At 36.3% G+C, this 27,771-nt stretch overlaps 1 protein-coding gene across 11 annotated transcripts in view; it reads left to right on the top strand.

Annotated features, from left to right (window-relative positions):
* LOC593733 (septin-7) overlaps nucleotides 1–27,771 on the top strand; it is an 80,291-nt gene that overhangs the window by 22,036 nt on the left and 30,484 nt on the right. For all 11 annotated transcript variants that reach the window (XR_004062213.1, XR_971304.2, XR_971327.2 and 8 more), the window contains one exon: nucleotides 13,797–13,903. Coding sequence is in view for 6 of the 11 variants with exons in the window: in XM_011668629.2 (XP_011666931.1) it covers nucleotides 13,797–13,903 (107 nt within the window). In the remaining 5 variants the exon portion in view is untranslated. The remainder of the gene's footprint in view (nucleotides 1–13,796; nucleotides 13,904–27,771) is intronic.

Consider the following 27,771-nt stretch of genomic DNA (forward strand, 5'->3'; position numbering starts at 1 on the left):
TCTTGTCTTTGCGCGGCAAACCGAAACCAATTTGCATTGATGGTTTAGCTTTGCGCATGTGTGCTTAAAAAAATGTTGAAACTTTCGTCAGGGATATTGAATATCCGATATAATAGACATTTTTTTTTTTTAGTTTCTATTTTTGGGGTTCAGCGTGAGAATTCCTATGATCAGCGTGAGAGCGTGAGAATTGGGTGAATTGCGTGAGACTCACACAGATTGTGTGAGAGTTGGCAGCCCTGAAATGGGCCTATTGTAAATGTTCCTGTACCAAAATGTCCTTGATAGTACATGTATGTTGTCCCCCAATGATATGTCTCCATTCGATAACCTGATTATACCAAACGAGCTCATTTGTAACAGTTTTTCCTGCAATTATGCGCATCTGCCTTAGCAGTTATTAACCTAAATTGATCCTAATTGTTTTCCTGTAATGGAGCATTTCCGGATTTTCCGTTCATGAGGCTACTGATAAGAAGAGGTGCCAAAATCGTTTTCATTGTTCATAGTTCATAGATATGTGGCTGCACTCTCATAGGTGTTGTTATCAATATGAATATTCTGAAGAGCCAAAACTGATCTTTTTCCATATACATGTATACATGTACATGTCACATGTCTTTCTATTTTCTTTTTGTTCGTTAATTAAATGAAAGAATAAAAAGAAAAAAACTGTTATAGCCTGACTACCCATGTTCATAATGAACATACATTTGAGTCAGAGTATTTTTTTTTTAATGAAAGATTGTTATTCTTTTTATTTGAGCTTTTGTTTATGAGCAGCATTTTGGGTACTGTAGTGTTCTCAAAGGAATTGTTGGAGAAGTGTAGATCAGCCCATTACGGTTACTTGGGGCTTTGATTCAATGTCAAAGAGCCAATTAGTGCTGTGTATGGACCAGATAAAATCCTTTGAGCTTTCAAGAAAGTGGATACATCTGAAACGAGATTTACAGACGTCCATGGTGTAGCCAAGACAATTTTCTTGGGCGCTGGATGTATGTCCAGGGCACAGATGTGACATGTAACCCACATTCTTAGCATTCTTGAAATGAACTGTCGCACAGAGAGCGCATTGCTTCCCTCCTGAAAGACCATTAAAACACCAGCACATTAACATGGTTTGGTGCCTGGAATTTTTCGTGATCGGTCTGAACTTGCGGACGCCAGACTTGCAGTGTTGCCTTTACATTGGGATATTGCAAGGGATCTAACCGTACCTCCATGTTTTTTCTATGATATGAAGTGTTCATTGTTGGTTTATTAGAAGACTGTCAAAGCTGATTAGGGGAAAAGGATGTGTACGTCTCTTTCATATTAGGAATGGTCTTAGTTTTTTTTTCTTTATCAACTTTTGAACAGATACATGTATACATGCATACCTGCCAACCACCCCGATTTAGGCGGAGTTTCTCCGCTTTTTACATACCAACTCCGAATTCCGAATGCATGCCTCAAAACTCCGATTTTTTTTTTGATTTTTTAATTTTTTTTTTTTTTTTTTTTTTATTTTTTAAAGAGTGTAATGCACTTGGAGAGTATATAACTATTATGTTTGTATTTTGAAATGTAAAGCGCCTTGAGCATGTTCATGTAAAGGTGCCCAATAAATACCAATATGTATGTATGTATGTATAAGACTAAAGCATAACACAGCACTGATAACCAGATCACGCCGACATCCGCGCTCGCGCTCATAGAAGATGTACACAGCGCAGCCCGAACGTGATCGTTAGTACCGCAGTCACCCCCTGTGTACCCCCCCCCCCCCAATCTATGGGCTACTACCCCAATCCTTCGGTGGTTCGCGACCTCGTAGTCCATCCAGAAAAATTTACTCCTAATTTCTCTTGTCTCAGGTTGGCAGGTATGTACATGTATGTGTGGCTCAAGAAATTTCGATATTGATTTGAAGCAGTTACATGTACATCATCGGCAACTCATGCACCTTTTGGTGTGTGGTTGCCAATAGTCATGGGACAGCTCTAACTTTATACAGTGGTCTGGTTCATTGAAGACCCTCAGTTGTCAGTACGAGCTGCCCCAAGCTGAATTTCAAAATGTAAAAATTGATGTGATGTTTACAGTCACCCCCCCCCCCCCCCACCCCTTTGAGGAAAATGTTTCTAAGAAGCCTTGCATAGTTCATTGTATCACACCCCGCAGTAGGGGAAAAGTCCTGTATTGCCACATACACTGTACCTAGTTAGCTAACATCTGCAGTGCAAAGATTGTTTGGTCCCATCTTTTCATATGATATCCCATTGTTTTGCAAAAACATAAAAGATTTGGACTCTTAAAATCATCTTTGGACGTCTCAGAATTCTTCAACTCCCGTAGCCTACAGATCTCATTGTGATTTGTGAGTCATCCTTGAATTATTAAAAGCCTTACACTTACAGAAATGTGGGCTTGGACAATCTTCCTCGATCTTTAATTAGAGCTAATACACATACATGTACCTTTATAATCCCATGTCCTACTTAGACTTTATTCCAGCATGAATTGTCCATTTCTTATGAATGACATGATTGTCCAGTGTACAAGCTGACATGCTCCACATTCCGTAAAGTCCATTAACACATTCTCAAAGTCTAGAAGACAGACTACCACCAAGGCGTCTGCGGTGTCTACAGGTCAAATAAGCAAGCGAGGGAGACGAGCCGAGTATGTAGATCTGTCTTTGTTTTAATTCATCCTTTAAATTAGATAGGGCATTACTGGAAGGAAGCTGTCATCAGGGTGCAGTCCATTAGAGTTCCATTCGGATTCTAATCAACATTGTCACGTGATGTTCAAAGGCATTCGGATACATCCCATTAATGATATGTAGGTTTCGTAATACGTCATGCTGTACATTTACATGTACATGTATGTGCTCTGAAGGTTAGTGTGTGTCAAACATGATAGCCGATGTGAATCTTTTATTCATCTGAGATTCTATTCATACCTGTAACTAAATGCTTGATAACTGCTAAAACTATATTTTAGGTGTACTTGTACATACAATGCATTTATACACAGACCAACAGATAAATGTACATTTGTACATTTTTAATTGTAGAAACTGCTATGGACAAGCCATGCCAAGTAAAATGATCATTATGGTTGCCATGATTCATGCTCTGCAAGCTCTCTCGGCAGGTTTCTGAATGTATATATTCTTGGGAATTTACAAAAAACAAGCTATGCTTTTCAGTACGTTCCTGTTTCATTTCATAATATAGAACTTACTTTGTCAGATATGTTCTTTATTTTGCAAACAATTGATATGAAATGGAATAAATTTGAATCTATTAATCAATCAATGTTTCACAGACACTACATCTCCCTCCCACCTCCCTCCCACCTCACCATCACTAGTCCTCTCTCACTTCACAACACCACGTAAATAGACGCTACCAGAGTCACCAGACTGTTTTCATGGACCGGTTATTAAATACATGATCTCCATTTCCCCCATCCTCATATATACCACTATCCAAATTGAATATCAACCGTCTGGCTCATTTTGTCCCAAATATGTACATTCACGGTCACGTTCATCAATCCCTTTTGGAGTGAAAGAGAATCTCTTTACAAAAGGACTCTCTCATGTTTCTATGGAATAGGAGTTCACACTCAAGTTGGTATGAAGAGAGGCAATGGAATGTGCTTACCTGAATATACTATCAGGTGAGAACCAGAACGGCATAAGCCAACATCCCATAACCCAGGATTAGTCCCCTGCTGGCTCTGAATAAATGACATCGTCTTTTTGGAACCAGAAGGGCATTAACTCATATCCTACAGCACAGGACTAACATTCTTCTGTCTGGGTCTGAACATGCAACATTGTCTGTTGTGAGCGAGAAGGGCATTAACTCATATCCTAACACCCAGGATCAGCTCCCTGCTGGCTCTGAATAAATGACATCGCCTGTTTGGAGCCAGAAGGGCGTTTTAAAACTCATATCCTTACGTTCCCGTACGTCGTCACGAACACTTCGTTCATCTTCCACATTACTGTTAACACCTGGACCCCGCACTAACACCCGGTATGGTGACCGCGCCTTTTCAGTTATTGCCCCCGCTCTCTGGAACAAACTGCCCGCCTTTATTCACTGCGCCCCCTCTGTATCTCAATTCAAATCTCTACTCAAAACCTATCTTTTCAAATTGTAAATTGCAGTTGTGCGTCGGTCAATGGAGGTGCGCACCATATTTGTCTTTATTTAGTTGATTGCCACTGTTTTTCTTACCTTATCTATGTTACTTTTGTATTTTTGCTTTTTCTTCTAATTTAATTCTACGGGTTATAGTCTTCTCTTAATCAGAACACTGTGCGCTTAGAAACATCAGTATTAAGCGCCTAATAAATGTTATGTATTATTATTATTATTTAATGTTCTTCTGTGTCTGAACACCTGAACACACATATCGTCTGTTGTGAGCCAGAAGGATGCAAACTGATATCCTACAACACAGGATTAATGCCCTCCTGGCTCTGAAACAGAGAATATGGCATCTCCAATGAGGCGAGATGTCAAGAGATCATTGTAGGTTGGATGTGTGCTGAGAGAGAGAATGTTCATTGTGGTCGTGATGATCTATGTTCATGACATCTCCAATGGGGTAGAATTATTAGAGGTAGGTTGGATGTATAGAAAGAGAGAGAATGTTCCGTTGTAACGTTGATGGGCTAGCCACGTTTACACTACTCCTCAATATTAATGCAATAGAGAAAATGTATGTGTATGTGCTGACTAGGTACATTGTAATTACAGTCAGTAAGTCTGGCCAACACTTATGAATTTGATTAGAAAATTAATTATTACAAAGAGGACTTTTCAAGGCAAGAAAAATCAATATAAAATTTCATTATGATTTTATGTCTTTTGTACAGACTACTGAAAATGTTGATATTGTGGGTTATTTGTACCGGTACTAAACAGTACAATTCTGCATTTCTTACATGTATATGTACATGTATTTAATCAACAACCACATCCTTACTGTTTAAAAGATATGAGCTTAGAAAAAATAGGCCAATACTTTATAAAAATAGATTTTATACCAAGTTTTCTACATTAAGACATTGCATGATTCATCAGATCACGCTCGTGTTTCATACAGTACTGAACATTGTCTATAGGGACAGTAGGAACTGTATGCACATTGTGTAAGGTACCTTTTAAGCAGATGAAAAATGACAACATATGGTTTAGAAGATCCCATGACAGACCATGGTATGTTAAGGAAGACAGTTCACACTGGTCTTTTTTTAAGGTACCATTTCACATAATGCTTGTGAATGAAATGAAAGTTACAGAGCAAGCATTTATTTCTGGAACTGCTCCAAGTCTAAATTTTGTAATGTTAGTTTCCACTCAAAATAACTACGATTTGCAGTGTTAGTGATAGTACCTCTTCCATTTTCTTTCTTTTTTTCAAGTCTGATTTGCAAAACAAAATTGTTGACCAAAGGAGTCACAAAGTAGGAGGTCTACAAATTATTAATTTTTGCTGAGAAATGGTTTAGTCATGTTCATTTTAGATGTTGTTGCTCTTCGATTTTGAGTTACACCCCCCCCCCCCCCCCAGTGAGTGTTATCTGTTGTTGAATTTGGATATTGATTTGGGTAACTACATACACTGTAGTTGTATCCATTAGCTTTAGGGCTGTTTACCTACCTCTTGTTTGTTTCATTGTCTGCCATTTTGTTTGGTATATAGAACATTTGGGAACATACAGTTTCACCCCCTTCTTAATGTTTACAGGTTTTACTAGAGTTTTGGAAGGGGGCTCTTATAGTAAAATCTTTTCAGTTCTGGACTAGAGTAGGGAATGATTGTGAATGGCAACGACACCCATTGTGGATGACACATACACACATAATGAAAATAATTCATGCGCATACCTACATGAAGCTTGTAGAAGAACGTTTTTGATATCAAGTGTAACTGGGATAATGTAGGCATCAGTGCTCAGTTAGGGCTCGTTCCCACAGGGTGTAAAACAGTGAGCATCAGGTTAAACAGACCACAGAAAAAGAAACCAGCAGTGAATGTAAATGCATATGCAGTAGGCCTACATGTACATGTACGTAATACCTATATTTTACTCCTGTTTCTTCATCAGCTCTAGATTGCCAAATATCCCTCTATTTGAACTATCCTGATCTCAAATTATCCAGTTAATTTGCGTCTTCAACTCTTCATCAGGCCAAAGTTGCAATTAGCAGGATATTTGGTCAAGATAATCGTCCCAAGATATCTTGGGCTAGTTTGCAAAATATCCTGATATTTGTCCGCTGCGTCTCCACCAGTCCAAAGACTCGCACTATGCGTGAATGCTGAGCAAAATATCTTGAGCTCGAGTTTCAAGTTTCGAGGTCAAGTCTCGAGCTGATGAAGACGCAATTTGTAACTTCAGGATTATTTCCCAAATCAGAAATAGCGGGCTATTTGGCAATATCGAGCTGATGAAGTCGGGCCTAATATGTTAGGAGTGGGATTTGCAGGGTTAATTACAATTACCAGTAAATTGATTTCCATTACACCCTGAGGCATATCCACGACCCGTGTTCCGCTTCTTGTGTGAATGAGCTTTTCACATTAACATTAACAGAGCATGACGGCATGCGAGCTGCACATAATCATGAATTGAGTCATTCTTCCCAAGGTCAGTTAGGTTGTCTAGTGGGAAGACCTGCCTGGGTGAAGCGTCGATACAAACGTGTACAGAAGGCCTGGGTTGAAACGTCAATACAAACATACACCAGGGTGACCCCAATCAGTGTGGATGACCTCTGCCCAGCTCCTGCCAGTTTGCATAGGAAATAGAACACTGAGGAACCTGTGTTTCTTTCCAGCGCTCTGTTCAGTATGTTAGCCCTGTCAAACAGGTTTTATGCTAAGTGTAACTGACATGAAATGAACATTGAAAGAATGAGAATGAGTGTCCATTTTTGTCTGAAAATGAAAGAGCTGTAATGATACAGAGCCTGGGCTTGTGTAGAAGCAAATACACTTCAGGTGTCACGGAGAGAAACAGGATCATTTGGCCACTTTTACTTGATGTTACTTTTAGCTTTATTGCAAATTTTTAAAACATGGAATTTCAATGGTTGAAATGATAATAGGATTTTTACATGATTCTATACAATCTCGAAACTATGAAACTGACTTCAGTTCTGTCAGCTGATATCACACGCTGCTTGAAAGGGAGTTGGCCAAAATCCTTACACTTTACAGCTACCCATGATGGTGATTTACTACACTAGGGTTAAGAGAGACATCTGTTGATGAAATGCTTTGTCTCAGGACATATTGTACATGTACAATGTACATTGCACTCATTTGGCAGAGATTTTTATGTTATTCAATTAATAGTCAAGTGAATGAAAATCTCTTTGACAATACCACAAATTTTATACATCATTTCCGGCTTTTGAATACAGGTATGCCTTTCAAAATATTCAGCAAATAAAGTCATCGCTGAATAATCGCTTGTCAATATTTTTGTTTATTGAGCTTTATGTACATGAAGGCCTACAATAGTACAAACTGGAATCATCAAAGGTTGTAAAGTATAGTATCTCCTTTATCCAGACATGTTTACCTACCTGTAAGTCTTGCTACACACAAGTACCCACATAATATTTTATTTGCTCAGCATAAAGTTTATTGACATTTTGGCTCAAGTTATGTGACCTCCATTTACTAGTAAAATGAATAACACACAGAATTGAAATAGTACAGGACAAATTCATTACAGAGATATGTAGCTTTGCTGTACATGAAGTCAATTCTAAAATATGGTATTTTTTTCTTGGGGGTGGGGGAGAGACAAAAACAACAGAAAAATAGTATGAGGAATTTTAGCAAGCTTAAAATAAATGTATGTTGGTATGGAAATAATTTAAGAATAGGGTGTCTTGTCAAAAAAATTGTTCTCTCCTGCGAACATTTTAAGGATCAAGGTGGATTAAATAAATTTTCTTTGAACACTGTATCAGGACATTTTGAACAGTTTGTACCTTAAAGTCCTGCCTATATTATTTGAATCAAATAATTCTAAGTTGAAATTTGTGCGTCTCAAATTTATTGATGAGAACATTTATAATCAGCACCTCTAAATTAGAACATGCAAGATTCAGAATCACATGTTTTCTATGATTTTTGCTGCACCTAGTAGTAAAGTGTAACCCTTCCCTCCCTTTCTGTCTCCTTCAAAGTCCTTCCCGAAAGAATGTACCAGGTATTCTTGTAAATTCATGTTGATGACATTGAAACGGTAGATTGAATTGCACATGAAAATACAGGTGCCTCAAGAGATTTGACATGTTGTTCTTTTAAACTGAGCAGTCCCTGAATTATTACTGCTTATTTTGTGTCATATTTATGATTTTCAGGAGAATCGTGGCCCTCCTTTTTAACTTTCACTTGGGAAACCCTTGAGAGTTTGTTGACAGGCCTGTCTGATATGACCTGGAGGTCATCTTGTGGGGGTCAAGGGTCAAGTTTATGATTGGTTAAGGGTCACAGCAAGAAGAGAATAGGAACATTTAGAGGCTCATAAACATATTTCTGGTATCGGTATTCACTATATATGATGGAAAAGGGAGCTGCTTGAAGTGGATTCGCCCTCCCCAAATTATTTTGTAGATTTTAAATCTTTTAAAAGGCCTTGTGAATTAAGCATCAACAATTCCAAGGAAATGCTGGAATAAATTTGCAGTCTCTCAACTATAGACAGCTTCTGTTCTGAATAGCCATTCACTAGATATAAAATGTTTTAAAAATTCACAGGAGTTACAAAAGTAGGACAATAAATGTTAATTGTATTTTGAGGCTTTACCTTGTATTATATTTCTTATATGCTTATTAGGAAGTGAAAAAATAATGTACATGTAATTCTTATTATGTTGGGATTACAAGAAAGATAAAGTAAATTGCTCCAAAATACCTAGAATTTATTGATTTATAAAACTGGACATGTAGTACTGTGCATATTACTTGTACACCGTATGTAATTTTGTTTTCATATACTTTGATATACTTTAATAGCACCTTGAAATTAACCATTTTGATGCCCCTTACCCATGGGCTGTTGCCTGTGCGGTATGCAATGGAACCAAACACCCTGACGATGTGTCAAAGGTAATTTGCCTTTCACACCCTTCATGATTGAAAGTATAAAAGGAGACTCAACGAGTGTGTCGAAAGATAATTTATCAGAGCTGTTCAACCAGTGTTGAAGCTGTTTTGACATCTGCGCTTCACTTCCCGTTGGAAAGTTTAAGAGATGTGTTTATTCAGTGACCCGATATCCGAATAAAGCATTTTATTTCTTGAAAATTGTTAGCACCCAAAGATCGACTGTGCCTGCTATCAGGTATCAGCAAAATTTTGATACCTCCATGTAGACAAAAACTTTTTTGGTATAAATTTGACCTTCTTTTCCGCAGATTTATGCATTTGTACAGTAAGTACAAACTAAATGTCATTACTTACGGTACATGTAAAAGTACATGTATGTGTTTGGTGTTGATAGAGTGAAACTTGTCTCACACTCTGTTTTTTGTATGTCTTGTATCGGTCTTGAACCAGAGTTTTAATTAATGTCATCAGCAGTTTTCCTCTTGGTCTTTGTCTCTTTCTTTATTAGGCATGTTTTTATATTCTAGAAATGACACAAGAAACTAGAGATAATCTGTTTTCATAGAGTAAACATTGCACACATGTACATCTGACTTATTCAGGAAAGTTCACATGCGACGAAGCAATATACTCCCAGTATTTTTACTACTACAGTTTATAGAGACATGTCTGCTTTGAAAAAATGAACTAATTAATGCTACAATAAGAGTGTTCTTTGACCTGTCAGACTGTGTCAGTTTGTTTTGATGTGGAGGTTGTCTTCATAATGGTGTTTGTCAAGTATGATGTGTACAAGCATATCAGGAAGTAAAATCATGCATGTATAGAAGCTATACTGTAAGCCTCTAAGTACATACAGTACATGTAGTTATACTTTTACTGTATGATCTTCTTACTTGACATTTCAATGGCAATTCATGTTCAGAGTTGTAGAATACACTGTCTCTACTGATGTTCAGCTATTCATGGGGTTATTGTGAATTGGTTCCTGCAAATGTTTTCTCTTCTCCTTTTTGAAATATTAATGTTTATAGTCTTACTGTTTAATAGCAGACCTACATACTACGTGTACATGTAAAGGTAATGTAAGTTTGCCCCAAATCAATTACGTGATGAGACTTCATCAATTCAATAATTACATGGCATGAAACGATGCTTTCAAAGTTTTACATCTCAACACAATTTTTCAGTAAGAGTGCAAGGTTTTGCACCAATTGGTAAAAGAAGGCTTCGGACAATTGAATTTGGCGTACTTTAGGAAATTGGCACAGAGGTGATTATTGACAACTCATGGGGTTTGAGGCTCCACTCTGAAAATCCTACCCCTTTTCTCTTCAATTCTTTTATTCCCCCACAAATAGCCATTGAGAAATCTACACAATGATTGGTATGCATATCACCAAAGTCAACAATGCGAAAAATCCCTTCAGGATTTACAACTATTGTATATTTCAATAAGGAAAGGGGAGGAATTGAAATACACAATAGTCACACAGAGATGGGAGGGAGAGAAAGAGAGAGGGAAAATAGGGAGTATAGTAATCAGAGAGAGAAAGAGAGAGAGAGAGAGGGAGTGGGAAGTTGAGATAATAATAGATAGATTCAGGAATAGTACAATAATTTCCTTTCCATTTATGAACACGTACATGCAGTTTTAGTTGTCATAATAAACAGGCAAGCTGATTTTAGAAACGATACAAACAAAAATCTGATGTTTATGCGACATTGTCATTGGCCATAATTTTCAAATGTAAGCTATTAAAATTAGGCCTTATAACTATTGTATTTAGCAATTTGTCAGTAGTTTAAAAGTTTACTGTCCATCTGCAATTTTGTAGTATGATATTTGTTTATTGCAGCGTGTTGCAGACTTTTTCTTCTTCATAAATTGACAAGTATGAGGCGTGTTTATCAATACACACTGCAATGCTGCATATGAATAATATAGATTTTAATTGTCTTATTCTACTCCCTAATTGAAACCTGAAAGTAAACTCCACTTGCACTGTACAAGGTTATTGTGTACACAATGCGTACATGTTCATAATTATCTAGTATCGCTGTAATCAAGGAAGGAAATGGATAGCAATCTAACTATTATAAATTTTCCCATCATTCCCAAATTGGAGATATATTTAAATGTAGGAAGCCACATTGAAGAGGTTAAAATGCTTCACATAATAGGTTTCTAACTGGTTATTTTATTAGCCCCCCCCCCTTTTTCTCTTTATATTTTGTATTCAAACCTGGTGATAATATGTATCACAATAAAAAAATGATTTGATTTGATTTTGGGGTCAAAGGTTATAGAGGTCAATCTATGAAAATTCAGGTTTTAGCCTCACTATAGCGATATGTCAGGAAACACTTGAGGTATGAACTTCAAACTTGGTGCGAGTGTGTATCTCCTATCTGTATGTGTATGTACATGTACATGTATATATTAGGCCTACTGGTACATGTACTGTATTTAATAGGGCAGTTTATATCGGACAAGCTTTGAATACCCTTTTGTCACTCAAACCCGATCTCAAAGTAGTCTGTGTACACATTGGCCCAAATCCTGCACTTCAGGAAGGTTCACGGGGATCAGTGCAGCACCTATGTTGGCTCTGAAAGGAACCTCATGTACCCTTGCTCCGGGGGTCAGGGGGTTAAGGTGAGAGTGCCCAGGGGTGGGCTAGGGTTCAGGAATGACTCATGGGCAATGTCAGGTGCACCGAGCTGAAATGAAAGCCTGTGAAAGTGTAAAAAGAGTGAACAGATAGAGAGCATTCACACTAGGCTGTAAACCTGTACATAGAGAATGCAATGAACGCTTTCATCAGACTGTGAGTCTGAGAAAGTGCAAAGCGTGAAGAGTAATAAAGAGTTTGAAGGCTCTAATTTAAACCGGTAGAATGGACAATAGATGTTTTGATGGTATTTCTTAACCCCTCTCATCGGGCTTAAGCCTTAAGCCAGGGCTTGACACCATCAAATGCCTGGGACGTACATGGTCATGTATGGGAACCCCAAATCCAAATCTCGACCCCCAAATTTTGACATTTTCGTCGGGAGCTTGGTCATGCAGAGAGTAAGACTGATGCTGAAAAATCCATTCATAACACAACATTTTGTTATAAGATGTTCAGACTCAAACAAAAATGTATAGTTGTATGGTTCTCATATAGCTTTTGATGTAATTTAGTAGTCTGAAAATATAAAAGTCTGCACATTAATATCCTTACAAAACAATTGTGTGATTGATTACACCAAGATTACACATACATGTACATGTATAGAATTTTCTCATAACATGGAATGGAACAGAATATACATATGTACAGTATGTATTGAATAGCCTGTGTGAAATGGCCATCTTCCGCAGCACTCAAGAGGAGTGTTTCCTTTTGAGGCTAAGGTTGATTGAAAACTGACAGGAAGGAACCTCAAGGTTGTGATTGTGGCTGGCTCAAGCCACATGAACAGATTATATTACAATGAAACCTGTCTATAAAGACTACACAAGGGAGACAAGAAAAGTGGCCTTTATAGATAGTTGGTATTAATGTACAGATGCCTATACAGTAGACCATGTTTCATTGAGAAACCGTTTTCAAGTGAAACAAAATTGTAGTCTTTGAAGACAGGTGGTCACTATAAAAAGCAGGTTTGACTGTACTAGAAACATTTTATTAGAAAGTGGACTGCGCAAATGTAACACATACATGTATGTCAAGTATTTCAAGATATTCTGAATGTTCTTGAACACCTTTCACAGGTGAGAAGTTTTCACCATGCACCTCTGCTCGCTAATCTTGTAGCACGTGCCAAGAAATCAAAATTGGCTACTGGGATTATCATCCTGGCAGGGTATCATTTACTGCAAAATGTTGTACTGCAATTGTAGCAGTTAGCACTTATCATTTGTCAATAAGACTTCATTTTACCTGGACCTAACAGTGTAACACAAGGTCCATGGTTTTATCTAGGATCTGGAAAAATAGTTCAGAGCCTGAATGAAAACAACAGGGAAACTGAAGGGAAGCTTTCCTGGAGCTAATGTCACTTGGCAGATAAACATTCCTTTGTTTATTATTGTTGACATTAATGTGTGGTGAAAGATAACATGGAGGACATGTCTGCATGTCACCAGGTGAAGGTCATGCTTGTTTGCTACTACTCTTTATAGCTTCATTTTACACTGCAAGCAAAAATCATTGATTTTTCTCGCATTCAGGTGTTTCATCGGGTAGTTGCAAAACTAACAGCAAACACGAGGAAAACCTCAGGAGTGTCGGCTTTTTTAAAGCTTGCTGAATTTTCACAGATTTTCGTAGATTAGATGCCCAGTCTCGAAACTTTGGTACAATCCCAGCTTTTGGTAATGTGACTCTCCTAGCTTCCATGCGATCGCATGTAGAGCAGCGATAAGTTGCGCATGTGCACTACTTACAAAAAACAGATTTATTTGATATAAGCTGATTTATAAAAATGTAATCCCAAATAAATTCAAGAACATGTAAATTGTTTGCATTTATGTACATGTATTTGTATTTTGTACCATGTTTCAATGCATTTGGGGTCACTTTAACCATTTTTCTATGCATCAAGAATAGTAACAAATTCTGTTATTTAACATTTTCTTTTTTGTTTTACTCTACTTTCAGGTGAATCTGGTCTTGGTAAAAGCACACTGATCAACTCGCTATTCCTCACAGATATCTACTCAGGGGATTTCCCTGGACCATCACAACGTATCAAGAAAACAGTCAAGGTAAGTAAATTGTTCATTATCTTTAAAAAAAATGATCGCAAATTCTTTTGAAAAATCAACTCGTCTATTTCGGTACCCTATGGTACATGAACATCCAATAGAAATCACGTTCAGATTATGTTAGGTTGATTTTTGAACCCCTCTGACTGTTTATCAAGCCCGAGTTTTAACAGTCGGTCATGTAGGGATGCTGGCGTTGATCTATTGGTTCGGTGAACTAGAGGAAACAAGAAATAGGTCGTTGATCTCTACATGTGGGACTACACTAATTCGGATTTAAGTATGGGGAAATGAACAATACCTGTAGGCCTATCTGATCAGTTCAGCAGACTGTATCGAAATGGCTCGGACAGTGTTATCCATGATAGCTGTGATAAGAATCTGTGTTGTCCTTTCAGCATTTAACATGTACATTACATGAACTGCATTTGCATTGCAGCCAAATATTACAGATTTTTCTCACATTCCAATTTTTTGCCGGTAAAGTTGCCAGCAAATAACAAACAAAATAAAAATCCCAAAGTTTCACCGATTTTTGCAGTGTAAAAGCAAACTTCAGTAAGATAACAATTTTTGCTCACGTGACTCTCCTTGCTTCAGTGTTAACACATGCAGGGCATTGACAAGTTGTGCACTCGAACTACTCACCCAAAAATCAGAATGAGCAAACGCTAACACTTTTTTATGGGTTTTTTCAGTAGTGTACATGTATTAAAATGATAGACAAAAAAATAGACAATTTTTTCCAAATGGTGTTTGGGATGTGTAAATGGACCTGGTATCGAAAATACAGGGACTGAAGTTATCTGTTTTTCTCCACTTATCTGTTTTGTCCACAAACATAACAACAAATCAAATAGTTCACTTGGCATCCCTGTTCTGCAGATAAAATAGAGATATCACTCTGCGGCTGGACAAGTTAACCATCATTTGATTTGATGTAATCAATTGATTCAAGCTGTTTGGTCAGATAAGGGACAACAAACAGAGAAGGGGGGAAGGGTCGAACTGTGGTGTTGATATATTTGATCAACAGTTGTGAGAATTTGCGTGCTGATCATTAACTCGGAGGCCTCTCCAAAACATGCTTTCCAGTCCGAAATCAGATAATTGAATCAAATTAATGAACTAGTTGATTAGCTTCATAAGGGAAAGAGCATGTTTTGCTGATGGATTGGAGGGTTTACCATAACTAGGCCAGATTTTATAGCATTGATCTTGGTGCTAAGCTCCACGCAATGAGGACAAATACCAAACATCTTTCCAGTTACAGGATACATGATTTTATATTTATATCACCTCAAATTTCTAATAGTCAAGAGTTGTTCAAGCCATACTGTCCTCTATTGATTCTATCGTCAATGACGACGATGTGAAATATAGATCTAAATATAAAATAGTACCCTTTATGAAAAAAGTCATGAAATTGGTATTTCTGGTGCATATCCAGAGGGAATATGATTCTACTTTGAATCACTCTTCTCACACCTATGCGATCATCCAACTGTTTCCAACTACTCCTGATATAGCACTCTGAGTCTCTGACTCATCTAGGCTCTCTGTGACCTGTAAGCAAAGGTGCAGTACTCTACTTCTTGCATAATGCCCTACTCCCCATTCACACTAACAATTTTATCCATATACAGTATGCATAGTTATACTAAGAAACTATACAGTAACTAGGTTTCTTTTCTGATCTCAACATTTTGTAGCGGAGTATTATGTAGCAAACTGGTTTGTTGAAACCTCCACTGGCCTATAGTATCGGGGTCCAATGCCTGATTGAATATTGTATCAAATTAGTGCTGACATGACTGCCCAGTGTTAATTTCCATGCTTGAGGATTACCTGACATTTAAACTGAAAATAAACATATATGTCATTAAAACTAGTTTCTTTATAAAAACATTACTTTATATCATATATTCTTATTGTTTGTGTACTGTCCTTTGATATCCATTTATATATCCGCAATGTGAGAGCACCATTTACTTTTTTAATGATTCTAATACGTTTTTGGTCAAATATTAGTTGAATTATGTGTAAATTTCCTCTTGTGGGAATGCCCCCATCTATCTGCATGGAAGCAGAGGTGCAATACTCAACTTCTTGCATAATGTCTCAGTGTCAGGTAGGCTGAACCTTTGAGAGACTAGAAATTCAATCTGACTCCGCTCTTGAGCTTCACTCCAATCGCTTATTTGATTTTGTTGTGTTTCAACTCCTTGCAAAGATGGGGGACTGTGTGGTATATATTACTGTATACTGGTAGGCTAAAGCTGCAGTAGTAATTTCTCTGTTGATTTCTTTTGTGTATAAAGTGGGTCTCCCTTCTTGTTTAAGACCGTAGTGTTAATAACTTTTTATTGATACATGATTCTTTGGCCAACATATGTCTTATAAGGAGTTATGATTGATTCAAATTGATCACAACTTGATATCAATCGCAACTCTGTACTTAATTAAAATGTTGTGATTCAATAGGCCATTTTTGATAGTTATGTAATCAGATTTAATGCATAAATATTTTGTGTCAATTTATTAATTATTTCATTCATCTGTTATTCTGTTATGAATAATTGTATCTCAATTGTCAGAATGTGAATTGCATACATTAATTGCTGCTAGGTACTGTAGGACACACATTACGGCTTGCCCTACCTACATGTACTGTATGTATGTAACAACACAGAATGTTTGCAATTCGCATTCTGACTATTGAAATACAATTATTCATAACAGAAGAACAGTTACAGATGAATAAAATAATTTGTAACAAGGCACCCATCAAAAATTTGTGCATTAAACTTGATTACGTTACGAAAATGGCCTTTTGGAGGACAATCGATGTCGATCAATCACAATTCTTTATAAGACATGACCCTGCATTATACATGTACAAGTATGTAGTCATTTTATACAGAAGGAAGCTTTTTGTGTGATAATGAGCATGAATAGAAACAGGATAGGAATGTTTACTGTAAGCCTAAATATGTTTATCCTATGAAGTAGAATTAGACCGATCAAGGCTTTGGTGTGAAAGCATTAGTGTGATTATCAATGAAAGGAACTTAATCAATGAAAGTAAAATAGAAACAGGATACAATGTAGGCAAACCGCATTGATCTGTGGTAGGATTGCGTGGATGAGAAGTCAGATAATCCCTGCATCCTCTTTGTTTCCTTCATTTGATAATGGCTTTGAAGATCAGTATTTGACTCATTTGGATCATGGTGTATCCATCTAATTCACGTATTTGGAAATAGAAACCGAATGATCTTGTTTTGCACAAGCGGATTAATAATCCTCACCTGCATGTTCTCTGAAAGTTATAATAATATAATTCGTAGATTACAGATATAATTTTTAAGTTTATGCGAGAGAAAAGATCATCATGAAATGTACTGTTTAATCACATTGCTCAACTGAATACCTGTAGTTGTATAATTATTATTTGTACAGAGATAAACATCAATCTACATGTATGATAGGGAATTGTACAACTACAATTCAGAATATTCCATGGCACAACACATTTTCATTTGAAACACTGTGCATCTACATCTACATGTATAGGCCTTCACTAAGGATGAAACAATGTAACTTCATGCACATTTGATATTCACCTTCTTTTCCAACTACGTACATGTACATGTACAGGAAACTTTTAGCCATCCCTGAATTTGTAATAATATTTATAGGGCTTGTAGGTGTTTGTGTAGATATTTGTGTGAATTGTGGTTTTAGAGGTATTTCCTGAATAATATAACACTCTGTACTATATTCTATGAACTGATTTGATTCAGTGATTTTGTATGATCTGTAAGGTTGGAATTTGTTTGTATGCTTTCAAAAAAATAGCTTTAGGGGTATTGTGGTTTTGAGATTGATGGAGGGTGGAAAATATTTATTGTAATCCTGAGTTCATTGATATTAGCGCAGGAAGGAAAGATGATTGTCATAGATTAAACAATGTTGGGCCTACTTACTGTATGTAATAGTCAACACATAAATATTAATAAAAGCATACATAAATGAACTGCAAACATACATAGGCATTAAAGAAACAAACTAAATACAAAAACGAGTCTCTGACAGTAACTATTGATCTGTCATTTACATGTTTTATTATCATTAACATTGTTATCATACTTCTTTTCTTCTAAAGTCAAGCTTTTTGTAGATTTCTGCATAAAATTGTGACATTCCTTTGAAATTGGATTACTTTTTAAACTTAATTTTTGAAGATCTGTTCTCTGTTCCCATATGTTTTACACTGTCATTTCATAAACATATGGTATTTTTTTTTATCGTTATCAGCATATAATCAATCACCATCAATATAAATAATATCATCATCACTCTCATCCTTATTTTATATTGACATTTATGTACATTGTAGAGCAAGTGATTTCATATTGAATCCATGTAGGCCTCCCAGAGATCATAAACATGTAAAAGAAAAACATAATTCAGAAAATAAGTTAATGTTCTTAGTATGTTTGGGGAATTCTGGTATGTTGGGAGGTCACAAAGGGGTCTTACGAGGTCAAAAGCTCTCACATATCTGCTTCTTTTGTCACAAAATAATTGACAAAAAAAATGTATCTTTGTTGTGAACTTGTGATGACAGAACACGGCAGACTGAATCTGTAGGCACACAAACAATACATTCAATCAAGTTCAAATCATAGGATATGTACAAAAAATATAAATGATTGTCATATGGCTTGATACAATGACATTGGTTTATATGCATTGAAGCACTGTCTTCATGTAGAGTTTGGCTAGGTTCAGGGTCAGGCTGCAATAAGCCATGTGCAAACCTTCTAGTCTGTGACAGCTGGAAAATATTACCATGTTTCTTTCTCTTTTTTCCCAATAACATGAAAAATGAGAGGAAAAATGGTTATAGATCTAGTCTATGAATTTGTGAGTCCAAGGGGGGGGGGGGAGGGAAAGAAAATAAGGTGGAGGGGCGAGAGGGAAGAAAAATAAAGAGGGAGGAGACCATCACTGAAGAGTGAAGGATAGAGGGAGAGAGAGATACGACTTGGCATTTCATAAATCCATCAGCTGTTGATGGTAGATCTCATGGGGGAGAGAATACCCTGAATACTGATCACAAAGTTTGTCCATCTCTAGTACATTTACCCCTCTGTAAAACTCTCTTCCCCCACCAACTGTCTGCCCTAATATGGTCGTAGACCTCTCCCTATACTAGAACCCACTAATGAATTCTCAAGTGATCAGATAATTCATGATTAAAGGGAAATCTAAATGTGATAGCAAAGTACTCCATAATAAAGCACACAACTCAGAGAAGTGGACTAGTGACAGTATGAATCAAATTGGACAAAAAAGGAGAAAATTATTATTTATTTATTTTGTATTAAGTTGTAATCGACTAATCACTTTAGGTATTTGCTCTTCAAATTGGCTGAATCAGTAACGTCTCTGTGATGTAGTGGCGGGCAACTTTCCCATTCCTTCCAAGACACCAAATTACTAAAATGTCAATTTTTCAGAACTGTATGACTCAGGAGGGTCTTTTCTCTTTTTTGTACTTAATAATATATTTTGAGTAGTGCCTCAAGGGAGAAGGCACTTAGGAGAAAAACAGAAATTGCACACAAGAGTTGTAATACTTTTTTTTCTTCCCCAATCTTGTTTGTGAATCAGGTTGGAATTTGACTAATTTTGATTTTTTTTTTAAAAGCCCAATATGCATCACAGGCCTATGTTTTTCCTCTTATTTGTTTGCACTCAGTCATGTTATTGTACATGATGATTTGAAAGATTTTTCAATAAGTCACAAAACTTTGTGGAGAATTTTTTGCCAGCTGTTGTTTAGGAGAACAGGCTAGTTACATCCATTGACTGATAAGGACAGGAGAAACTGAGGTCAGCTTGTTTATTTGATTTTAAAACAGCAAACATGATAATTAATTTATTATATCTTCTGTATGACCCCAATTGCGTTTTCATATTTTTAGTTCGTGCAAAATATGAATCATATCCATCCCCAATGAAAATAGATTAGTTTCAATTTTTAGAATTAAAGACAGCTATGATAATGACGGAACACTTTATTACAGCGCATGATTAAAATAATAATGTTTAACAAATTATGCATTTGTTTATTTTTATTTATTTTCATCAAATAGAAAACAGTAATTAGGGTACTCAGTACATTACTTGATGTACTGTATGTACATATACATCATACACATTGTAGGCTTGAAGTTGTTCACAAACCCATCATTATTGTCAATGAATTCATTCTTTCTTCCTGGTGCGTTATTAAATGCTATATTTCATGGAGTGAACTCTAAACCCTTGTCAGTCACTTTTGTCTATGACCTATTATTTTGTGGGATTTGTGCTCCACATATTTTGATGCTATAAATCAGACTGTGTAATTGAACTTTGGTAGAAGGCAAAGATGTCAGTACAAATTGTTCTGTATCTTGTCCTTAAATTTATGTTGCTGCTCGAGTTTCTGAATCTGAATATGAAAAATACGCCTCAACACTCGTAGAGTAAAACTAGTCAAACTTGGTGTAATTTGTAATGTGAAAGAGAATGTTATTTTCTGCAAGGATTTTCAAAATGAATGCGTTTGAAGTCCAATATTGATGAAAGAATACAAAATTGAGGTTTTCTGCTTACAACAGAAAAAACAAATTATGTATTCTTTTATCAATATTTGTCTTCAAACACATTTTTGGGGGAAAATCTTTGCAGAAGTGTGTCCTAAATGACATCCTCTTTCACATTATGATACAATTTAAGTGAAATTTTGCCATCAAATTTTGCCATCAAATTTGTTGGCGAATTTGGGGCTCCCAACACTTTAGAGGGGCTTTATTGATATGTTTTGAAAGTGGAAGTTTAACAAGTGCATCATGATTTAGACCAAACCAAGCTGAATTCCCTGGCCTTCCTCTGCACTTGTCAGTGTGTATTCAGGATATAGGCATGAGAGATCAACCAGATTGAGAAAAGAGACAGTATTTGAAAGATTCTGACATGGACATGTCTAGATCATAGATGGCGGCAGGAGTTATTGTTAGGACCATAACAGTTATCGATGCATCCTCAAGAAAGGCAAATATTGATAAAATGATAATGCCTAGATGCAATGTACCTTGTATATAAGCAAGAAAAGCTGAAAATGCTTTGCATTTAATCAATTATTCATCCCAAGTCCCCTGGTAATGCAAATGATATCAAAATCTGAATTTCAAAATTACTGACATTTTTAATTCTCACCCCCAACTTGTGAGGTTCCGACTACAAATGAAGAACAATTCATTTTCTATTCTCACTTTGCGCTCTATTTTTAAAGCTCTATCATGACAGAGTTGGTAATGTCTTTCGAAGAAAGAAAAAAATGCTCAGAGACAATGTAAATCGACAAACATTCTCACTCACATGTCACAACTTCAGCTCAGGTCTGACATTATTAATAATTAAAGATTCACTACTTCTAGTCCCAGAGCTTCATCTTTCCTGGAAATGATCTCTCTCCTGGCCTTCATCCCTTCTGGATTAATTTGTCTTGACCATTGCTAATAAGTGTTGTGATCCTGTCTGATCTCTGCTCAGATACAAGTCATATGTTAATCTGTGGTTTCAAGTAGAAGGAAGTGAGTAAGCAACTTTTAGGGAAATTTTGATGGATTTTTTTAAAGACTTTGAAAAAATGATAATCTATTTTTATACATCTGAAGGAAATATGTCCCTTGAGTTCCAGTTTATTTCCTTAATTAATGTCTGCCTGACCAAATAGAAATGGGGGGGGGGGGAGGCTCCCCCAAATTGACAATGTTTATTTGATTTTCAGAGGTACTGTTTTTCCAGCTGGTAGCCAATGGAGGAAAAAAGAAAAGAAGGAAGGAAGGAAGGAAGGAAGAGAAAATGTAGACAGATAGTGATGTAGCTCAGAAAATGTGAAACGAGAATTTTGAACATAATACAATCTTATCCTATGTCCTCTTGCTCTTTAATTGAATTTTCTTCATTTTACAGATTACCTGATTCGTGTTATGCTTATGAATTCAAAGCAAAATTGAACTTTGTCAAGAGATTCATGTTTCCTGTCACGGGAGTCACAAAATTTAGAGTCTGATATTTTTATTGGGTCAATATTATTCTTAGTCAGTTATTCACAAAATGCAGACAGCTATCACGCTTATGATTCTAAAGTATGACTTTCATTTAACTTAATGTGTACTCTCATAGTAAAAAAAAAAAAAATTAAAAAAGAAGGTTGGTGTATATTGATGTTGAGAAACTAAATTTCTAGCCAGTCACGTGTGACGCGAGTCACCCCACCAATATAATCATGTTTTCACTTAAAAATACAAAATTGTCAATACTTGTTTCTATGCTTGAATATTCTTTACTATAACTCTGTAAAAATTATGTACATGTATAGTGGATAATTGAAATGCTGTTTATGGGTAATTCCATTAATTAGTGACCCACTTTGTGACATTTTTGGTGTCCCTGTTGATACAAAAGGAACCTACATGTATTTGTGACTCTCAGTAAATACAGGTACTTAAATAATGGAGTATGATTCCACGTACATGTATGAGGATGCAATATTATGCTTTGAAATCACTTTACAATCCCACTCCACTGTTTAAGTCTATACTCGGAGCCACACATACATGTAGGTGTGGGTTCCTTATGTAACAAGGACACCAAACATGTCACAAAGTGGGTCACTAATTTATGGAATTACCCTTACATGGATTTGCCAGAACATTTTAGGTGCCTTTTTGCTTCAAATGTCACGTGAGTCACGCTGGAATGGCTGACAATTGACAATGTCGAGAAAAAGCAATCATACCATCGAAGTATGAAATGAGTTTGTTTACAGCAAGCGTGTGTCCTTGGCATTTTTGTCCAATATTCTATTCAATATCCCAGTGGTCTGCACTTCACAAAATTAATTTACAACTGAAAATTTACGATCTGATATGCAGAATGTTTTTCATGAAATTTGTCACGGAACATGCATATAGAGTACATTGAAAATTATCTCCTTCGATGCAGTCTTGGAATTCATGAGTTGAAGGATAATTCAAAATTGCAACCTGTATCATGTCACAAAGAACGGATTTACATATTAACAAGAAACAAGTTTTGAGTTGCATCTTGACCTTATTTTGGGCTGTGAAGCAAACTTCATTTATAAAGCTGTTATGAATAGCAAGATAATGAAGAAAAAACAAACATGAAATTTGGATATAACTACGCATATAAACAACAATTGTATATTCATCTATCATGCCCTTGGAATCAAAACAAAGATAAAACATTAGGTACTACTGTAGTTCTAATGCAAAACACAAATCAAAAATAAGTTTGTAACCTAGAATTATGCACATCTCTGTACATTTTACACCAGACATTTGTAATAGTACCTGAAAAGAAAATTACAATACTCACAGACATGATCATCTATTTAATATCCTTGAATAGAAAAGAAACCAGGATTTTTGGGAAACAATTTTATCCTGGCTATAAAACAGGAATCTTATGTCTGGCGGCCTGGTAGGAACTTAACAATAGATAAACGGATGAGGAGGTATAGATGGCGGATAATCGGGCAGAGAGGGGAGGAGCGATGAATGAAATATTGAATTAAATAGTATAATCTCATTGCAGCAGCTTGGGCCTTATTCCCAGTTGTATGCTCCACACGATGGTATAATCTTATTAACTGTCGTCTTTGACCGTTGGAGGTCCCGAGGGGAACTTTGTGTAGGAATGAAAATACAGGTCCTTGTAACATGGCTTGTTAGTGATAGTTTATACGTGTACAATACAAGACTAATGATAATGCACACTATATATTCATCAAAATAATGATGTATATTATTGTTTGACAGAGGAAAGGGACTGTTTTTACTATTCTTTGTTGCCAACTTCGTGTATTTTAATATCTACTGTAAGGTCGGACATTACAGCAAAAATATTGACTATTCCGTTTAGAATACCTGTATTTAGATGGGCTTGATTTAGTAATGATTCCAGAACCCATGCATTTATAGTATTTTATACAAGTTTTTTTCCCCAAAATTTGAAGATATAATTTAATATTGAAGTTCTCATGATATACATACTTTTTTGATTGACTAAAAAGCATAATCTGTCTGGATGTTTTGGGATAAACCAGGAACTAATCAAAATGATATCAACAGACGTAATATCAATTTATCCCTGCTTAAATGTTGTTTTTATTTATTTAAGTTAATTACATGTATGTACAGTCTAGGAAATTAAGTGTGTACATGTAATTGTCACAAACCCAATGCTGATGACAGTGATTAATTATTAATTAATCAAGAACCATGCAACCCTATTTCTAGTTTCAATTAATGGGTAACCTTGTTCTTGGAATTAACCAAGATGATCCCTCAGTGTGTATTGCATGTATGACAAGGGTGGGATGAGCACGTCCCTTTTCATTACACCTCGCATGATAATTCATAATTCAGCCGATCCAGTGGTGATGATGATGATGATAATGCAGTCAGGTGTATGTATGACTCAGTCCTGGTACGGTACGTTGCTACATCGAAAATGTCACGTCATAACAAAGAAGACGTCTTAATTAAAGACTGATAGCCGGTGTGTTGTTTGATTTTGATTTATCATTATTGATTTACCAATAGAAGCCATTGGACTTAGTGTCAGTTGGTATTAGTGTAAATTTCTCGAGCTCTAGTTTGAGCTGATGAAGACGGATCACCCATAAGCGGTTATTTGACCAACTCGAGCTGATGAAAACAGGCCTATTGTCATCCAATGATATCTTCCAGTATTTATTGGTGCTTCTCCCCAAGGGCAGTCATGGAGGGGTCTGAATCGGTATAGGTAGTAGACTATTCCAACATTGGCTGATACATATTTGGATTGATTGGTCTCTTTGTCTCTGCTAGACAAACATTGTATGCATCATGATGGCTAGGATGACTGGCAGTGATACAATACATATCCATCGCTTTGTTATGATGAACGGAGCAAGTGCTCTACACAATGTACCTACATGTATATGATAGTGATGGTACTATTAATCATCAACTGGCAGATGGTCAAATATGGATATATTGTTACTAATGTTGACAAGCTTTTGTTAAATGTTAAGGCAACTGTCCATCCCTCCTCTAAACTCAAGTGGTTTACCTAAGGTAAACAGCTCCAAGAATATGTCCCCTCCCCCTTTTGAGGTGATAAATTTTTTTTTAAAGGAATATCGTCACTATCGTGTCCCCTTTTTGACAAAATCCCGGATCTATCCTGATAAACATTGACTGGTGCAGCTAGTACATGTTCATGGGAATCAGCTAAATATACATGTATTCAGTACCAGTAAAAACAATACCCAGCATCATGTTACCTCCGCGAAGAGACAAATACTTGCTCAGTATGACCTGTAATCTTCCACCCTCGCTCAAGAAGGCTCATCTTTCACGATGCATTTTAGATTTTTCTCACGAGTCCCTTCTTCATCTCAATAATTTCTTTTCTAGCTGGAGAGCTTCCCCATGTTTAGTTGTAGACATGCTCATAGTTCTTTTTTACTTCGGAATGATGTTTTGATTTGTTCCTGCCAGTAGGAATCATGCCATCTCAAGTCATCCTCAAAGAATGATCTTCTTCAGTACGCTTTACTTACGTATCTAATGCATTATTTATTGCCATTCTAATGCCAATTATAATTGTCTCCAGTAGCTGAAATAGTTCTTTGAACCTTAGTTGCCCGGGCAACGGCTGGGAAATCCCTCACCCAATCCCCTACATATGACCATGCCCACTCAAATACATCATCATTATTTTTGTTATTGTAATTACATCATCTTCATCATAGTAATCACCACTCTCATCATCAACATAATTATCACTCCTATCATCATAATCATCATTCTCATCAACTCATCACCCCCTCAACATCAAAACATGCAGATGAAATAGTATTCTATTTAAATTCTTCTCTTTAAAACCGCATTGTAAGCGCATTTCGGTCTTGTTCCTTATTCTGTGTGACAAGCTTTTCCTGTTGAAATTTCAACTTCGTGGAACCTATAATCTTATGCCAAGTCTGGGGATACATACTGTACAAATGCTTTGCCACAAAGCCACATGAATTCATGACACCATGACTGTTCCTAAACAGGGTTGTCATAACAATCCTGCTTCCCTTGATTTCTATTTATTTTATGACAAATTTGTTGTTAATTTCAGTTGTCAATATAGGCCAGCAAACTCTTTTGTTTCCACTTTGCTCATTCAAGATAAAAATATTTGTCCATTATTATCATTTTCTCTGTTTCATATTGTGGAAATGAATAGAAAAGTGCATCTACATAGCTGTTGTTGGCAATTTGCAGGAGTGCAATCTGCCTTTAAATCTTTTGAAATCTTTTAAAATCTTGCCCATTTCTTTGATACAGACAGTAACTGAAATATTTGTTTGCCTGTAATAACATTAAAAGCAACATTGTACAAGGTTAGGTCCACCAAATCTTTCTCTTTGTCCCTTTTTAGTTGTCCCTTGGACTCTTGGCAACCAATAACAAAGTCAATCCATACCATCCTCTGATCCTCAATCAAATTACTGCCAAAGAGCTTACTTGTCGGGTCCTTGCTTAAAAATCAACCAGGTATCATCTAAACACCCATATGTGTGTTAATCACATTACAAGTCTGGAACTGTTTCGGAGCTCCCCCCTGTACCATCTGCTATATCTAATCATGGACATGATCTAATCATATTTGCATGGAACATTATTACGCCGTAATTTAATTATGATGGGCACACTGTAAAGTGACTATCAGGTATTATTATTATGTTGGGGGGTAAGCTTAGGTGAGTGAGGTCATCAGGTATTATCAATATCTGCTGCCTGAGATGAAGCTCCTGTGGTGCCAGCCAGAAGGATGTAAAGACTGGGCATGACACTTTTAAACTGAAACTTTCAGTTGCCCTTTCAGATATCCAGGGCAACCAAATTTGAATGATTTGTTTGCTTGTCTGGATTCCAGTTAGGGTGACCCAGATTAATATACAGTGAATTGTTCTCATGTTTCCTTTTGCAGAATTCTTAATAGCGTACAAATCATAAACATGTCAGTAGAAATTATGGAGAAAGATTTTTTTCACTTTTAAAGGCATCAAATAATAGAATAAATTTATCTGGTCTATCATTTCTTCTTCTTTTTCCCCTTTAAAATAAAAAATTTGATTGTCTTTTAGTTTGGTAGCTGTAGGCCATATGGCCACTGCAGGCTTTGGGCATTGGGGAAGGGGTGTCTAGACAATGGTTGTGCGTTTCAGGGGAAAAAAATTCTTTGATGGCATACAGTATATGCTCATCACATTTCTATCTGTAGATGGTGTAAAATCCTCACAGTGATGATATTACCTCAGCAGTCAAAACTGAACAGTTTTCATATTGATGAAAGATGGTACTTGTGCCGTTCTGTCGGGCACTCTGAAGCATGTTACCTTGTTACTGTCACACCTCTATCAATATTGAATAATAGAAAGGAAATTAGGATGACAGCGGAGGATATTAGAGGGGAGATTGAAAATGTTCGTAATTGGAGAAGTGACCCAGGCAGCATTCCACAAAAAAGTCCTAAGTACAAGTTCGCCGGCAGCGAATTGAAACAAGTTTATCAAATTTAACAAGCGTTCCAATGGGATTTTGATTAGGATTGTCAAGATGAAACATTGCCCAGATTGTGACCAATTATTAAGAGGGGCTATGATTATTAAAGTTAACTGCAGTTTTTACACAAAGTACAAATTGCTAGATTAGTTCAATATATAACAAATCATATTT

The sequence above is a fragment of the Strongylocentrotus purpuratus genome, unplaced genomic scaffold (assembly GCF_000002235.5).
Source record: "Strongylocentrotus purpuratus isolate Spur 01 unplaced genomic scaffold, Spur_5.0 spur5_scaffold_8, whole genome shotgun sequence".
Lineage (NCBI taxonomy): Eukaryota > Metazoa > Echinodermata > Echinoidea > Camarodonta > Strongylocentrotidae > Strongylocentrotus > Strongylocentrotus purpuratus.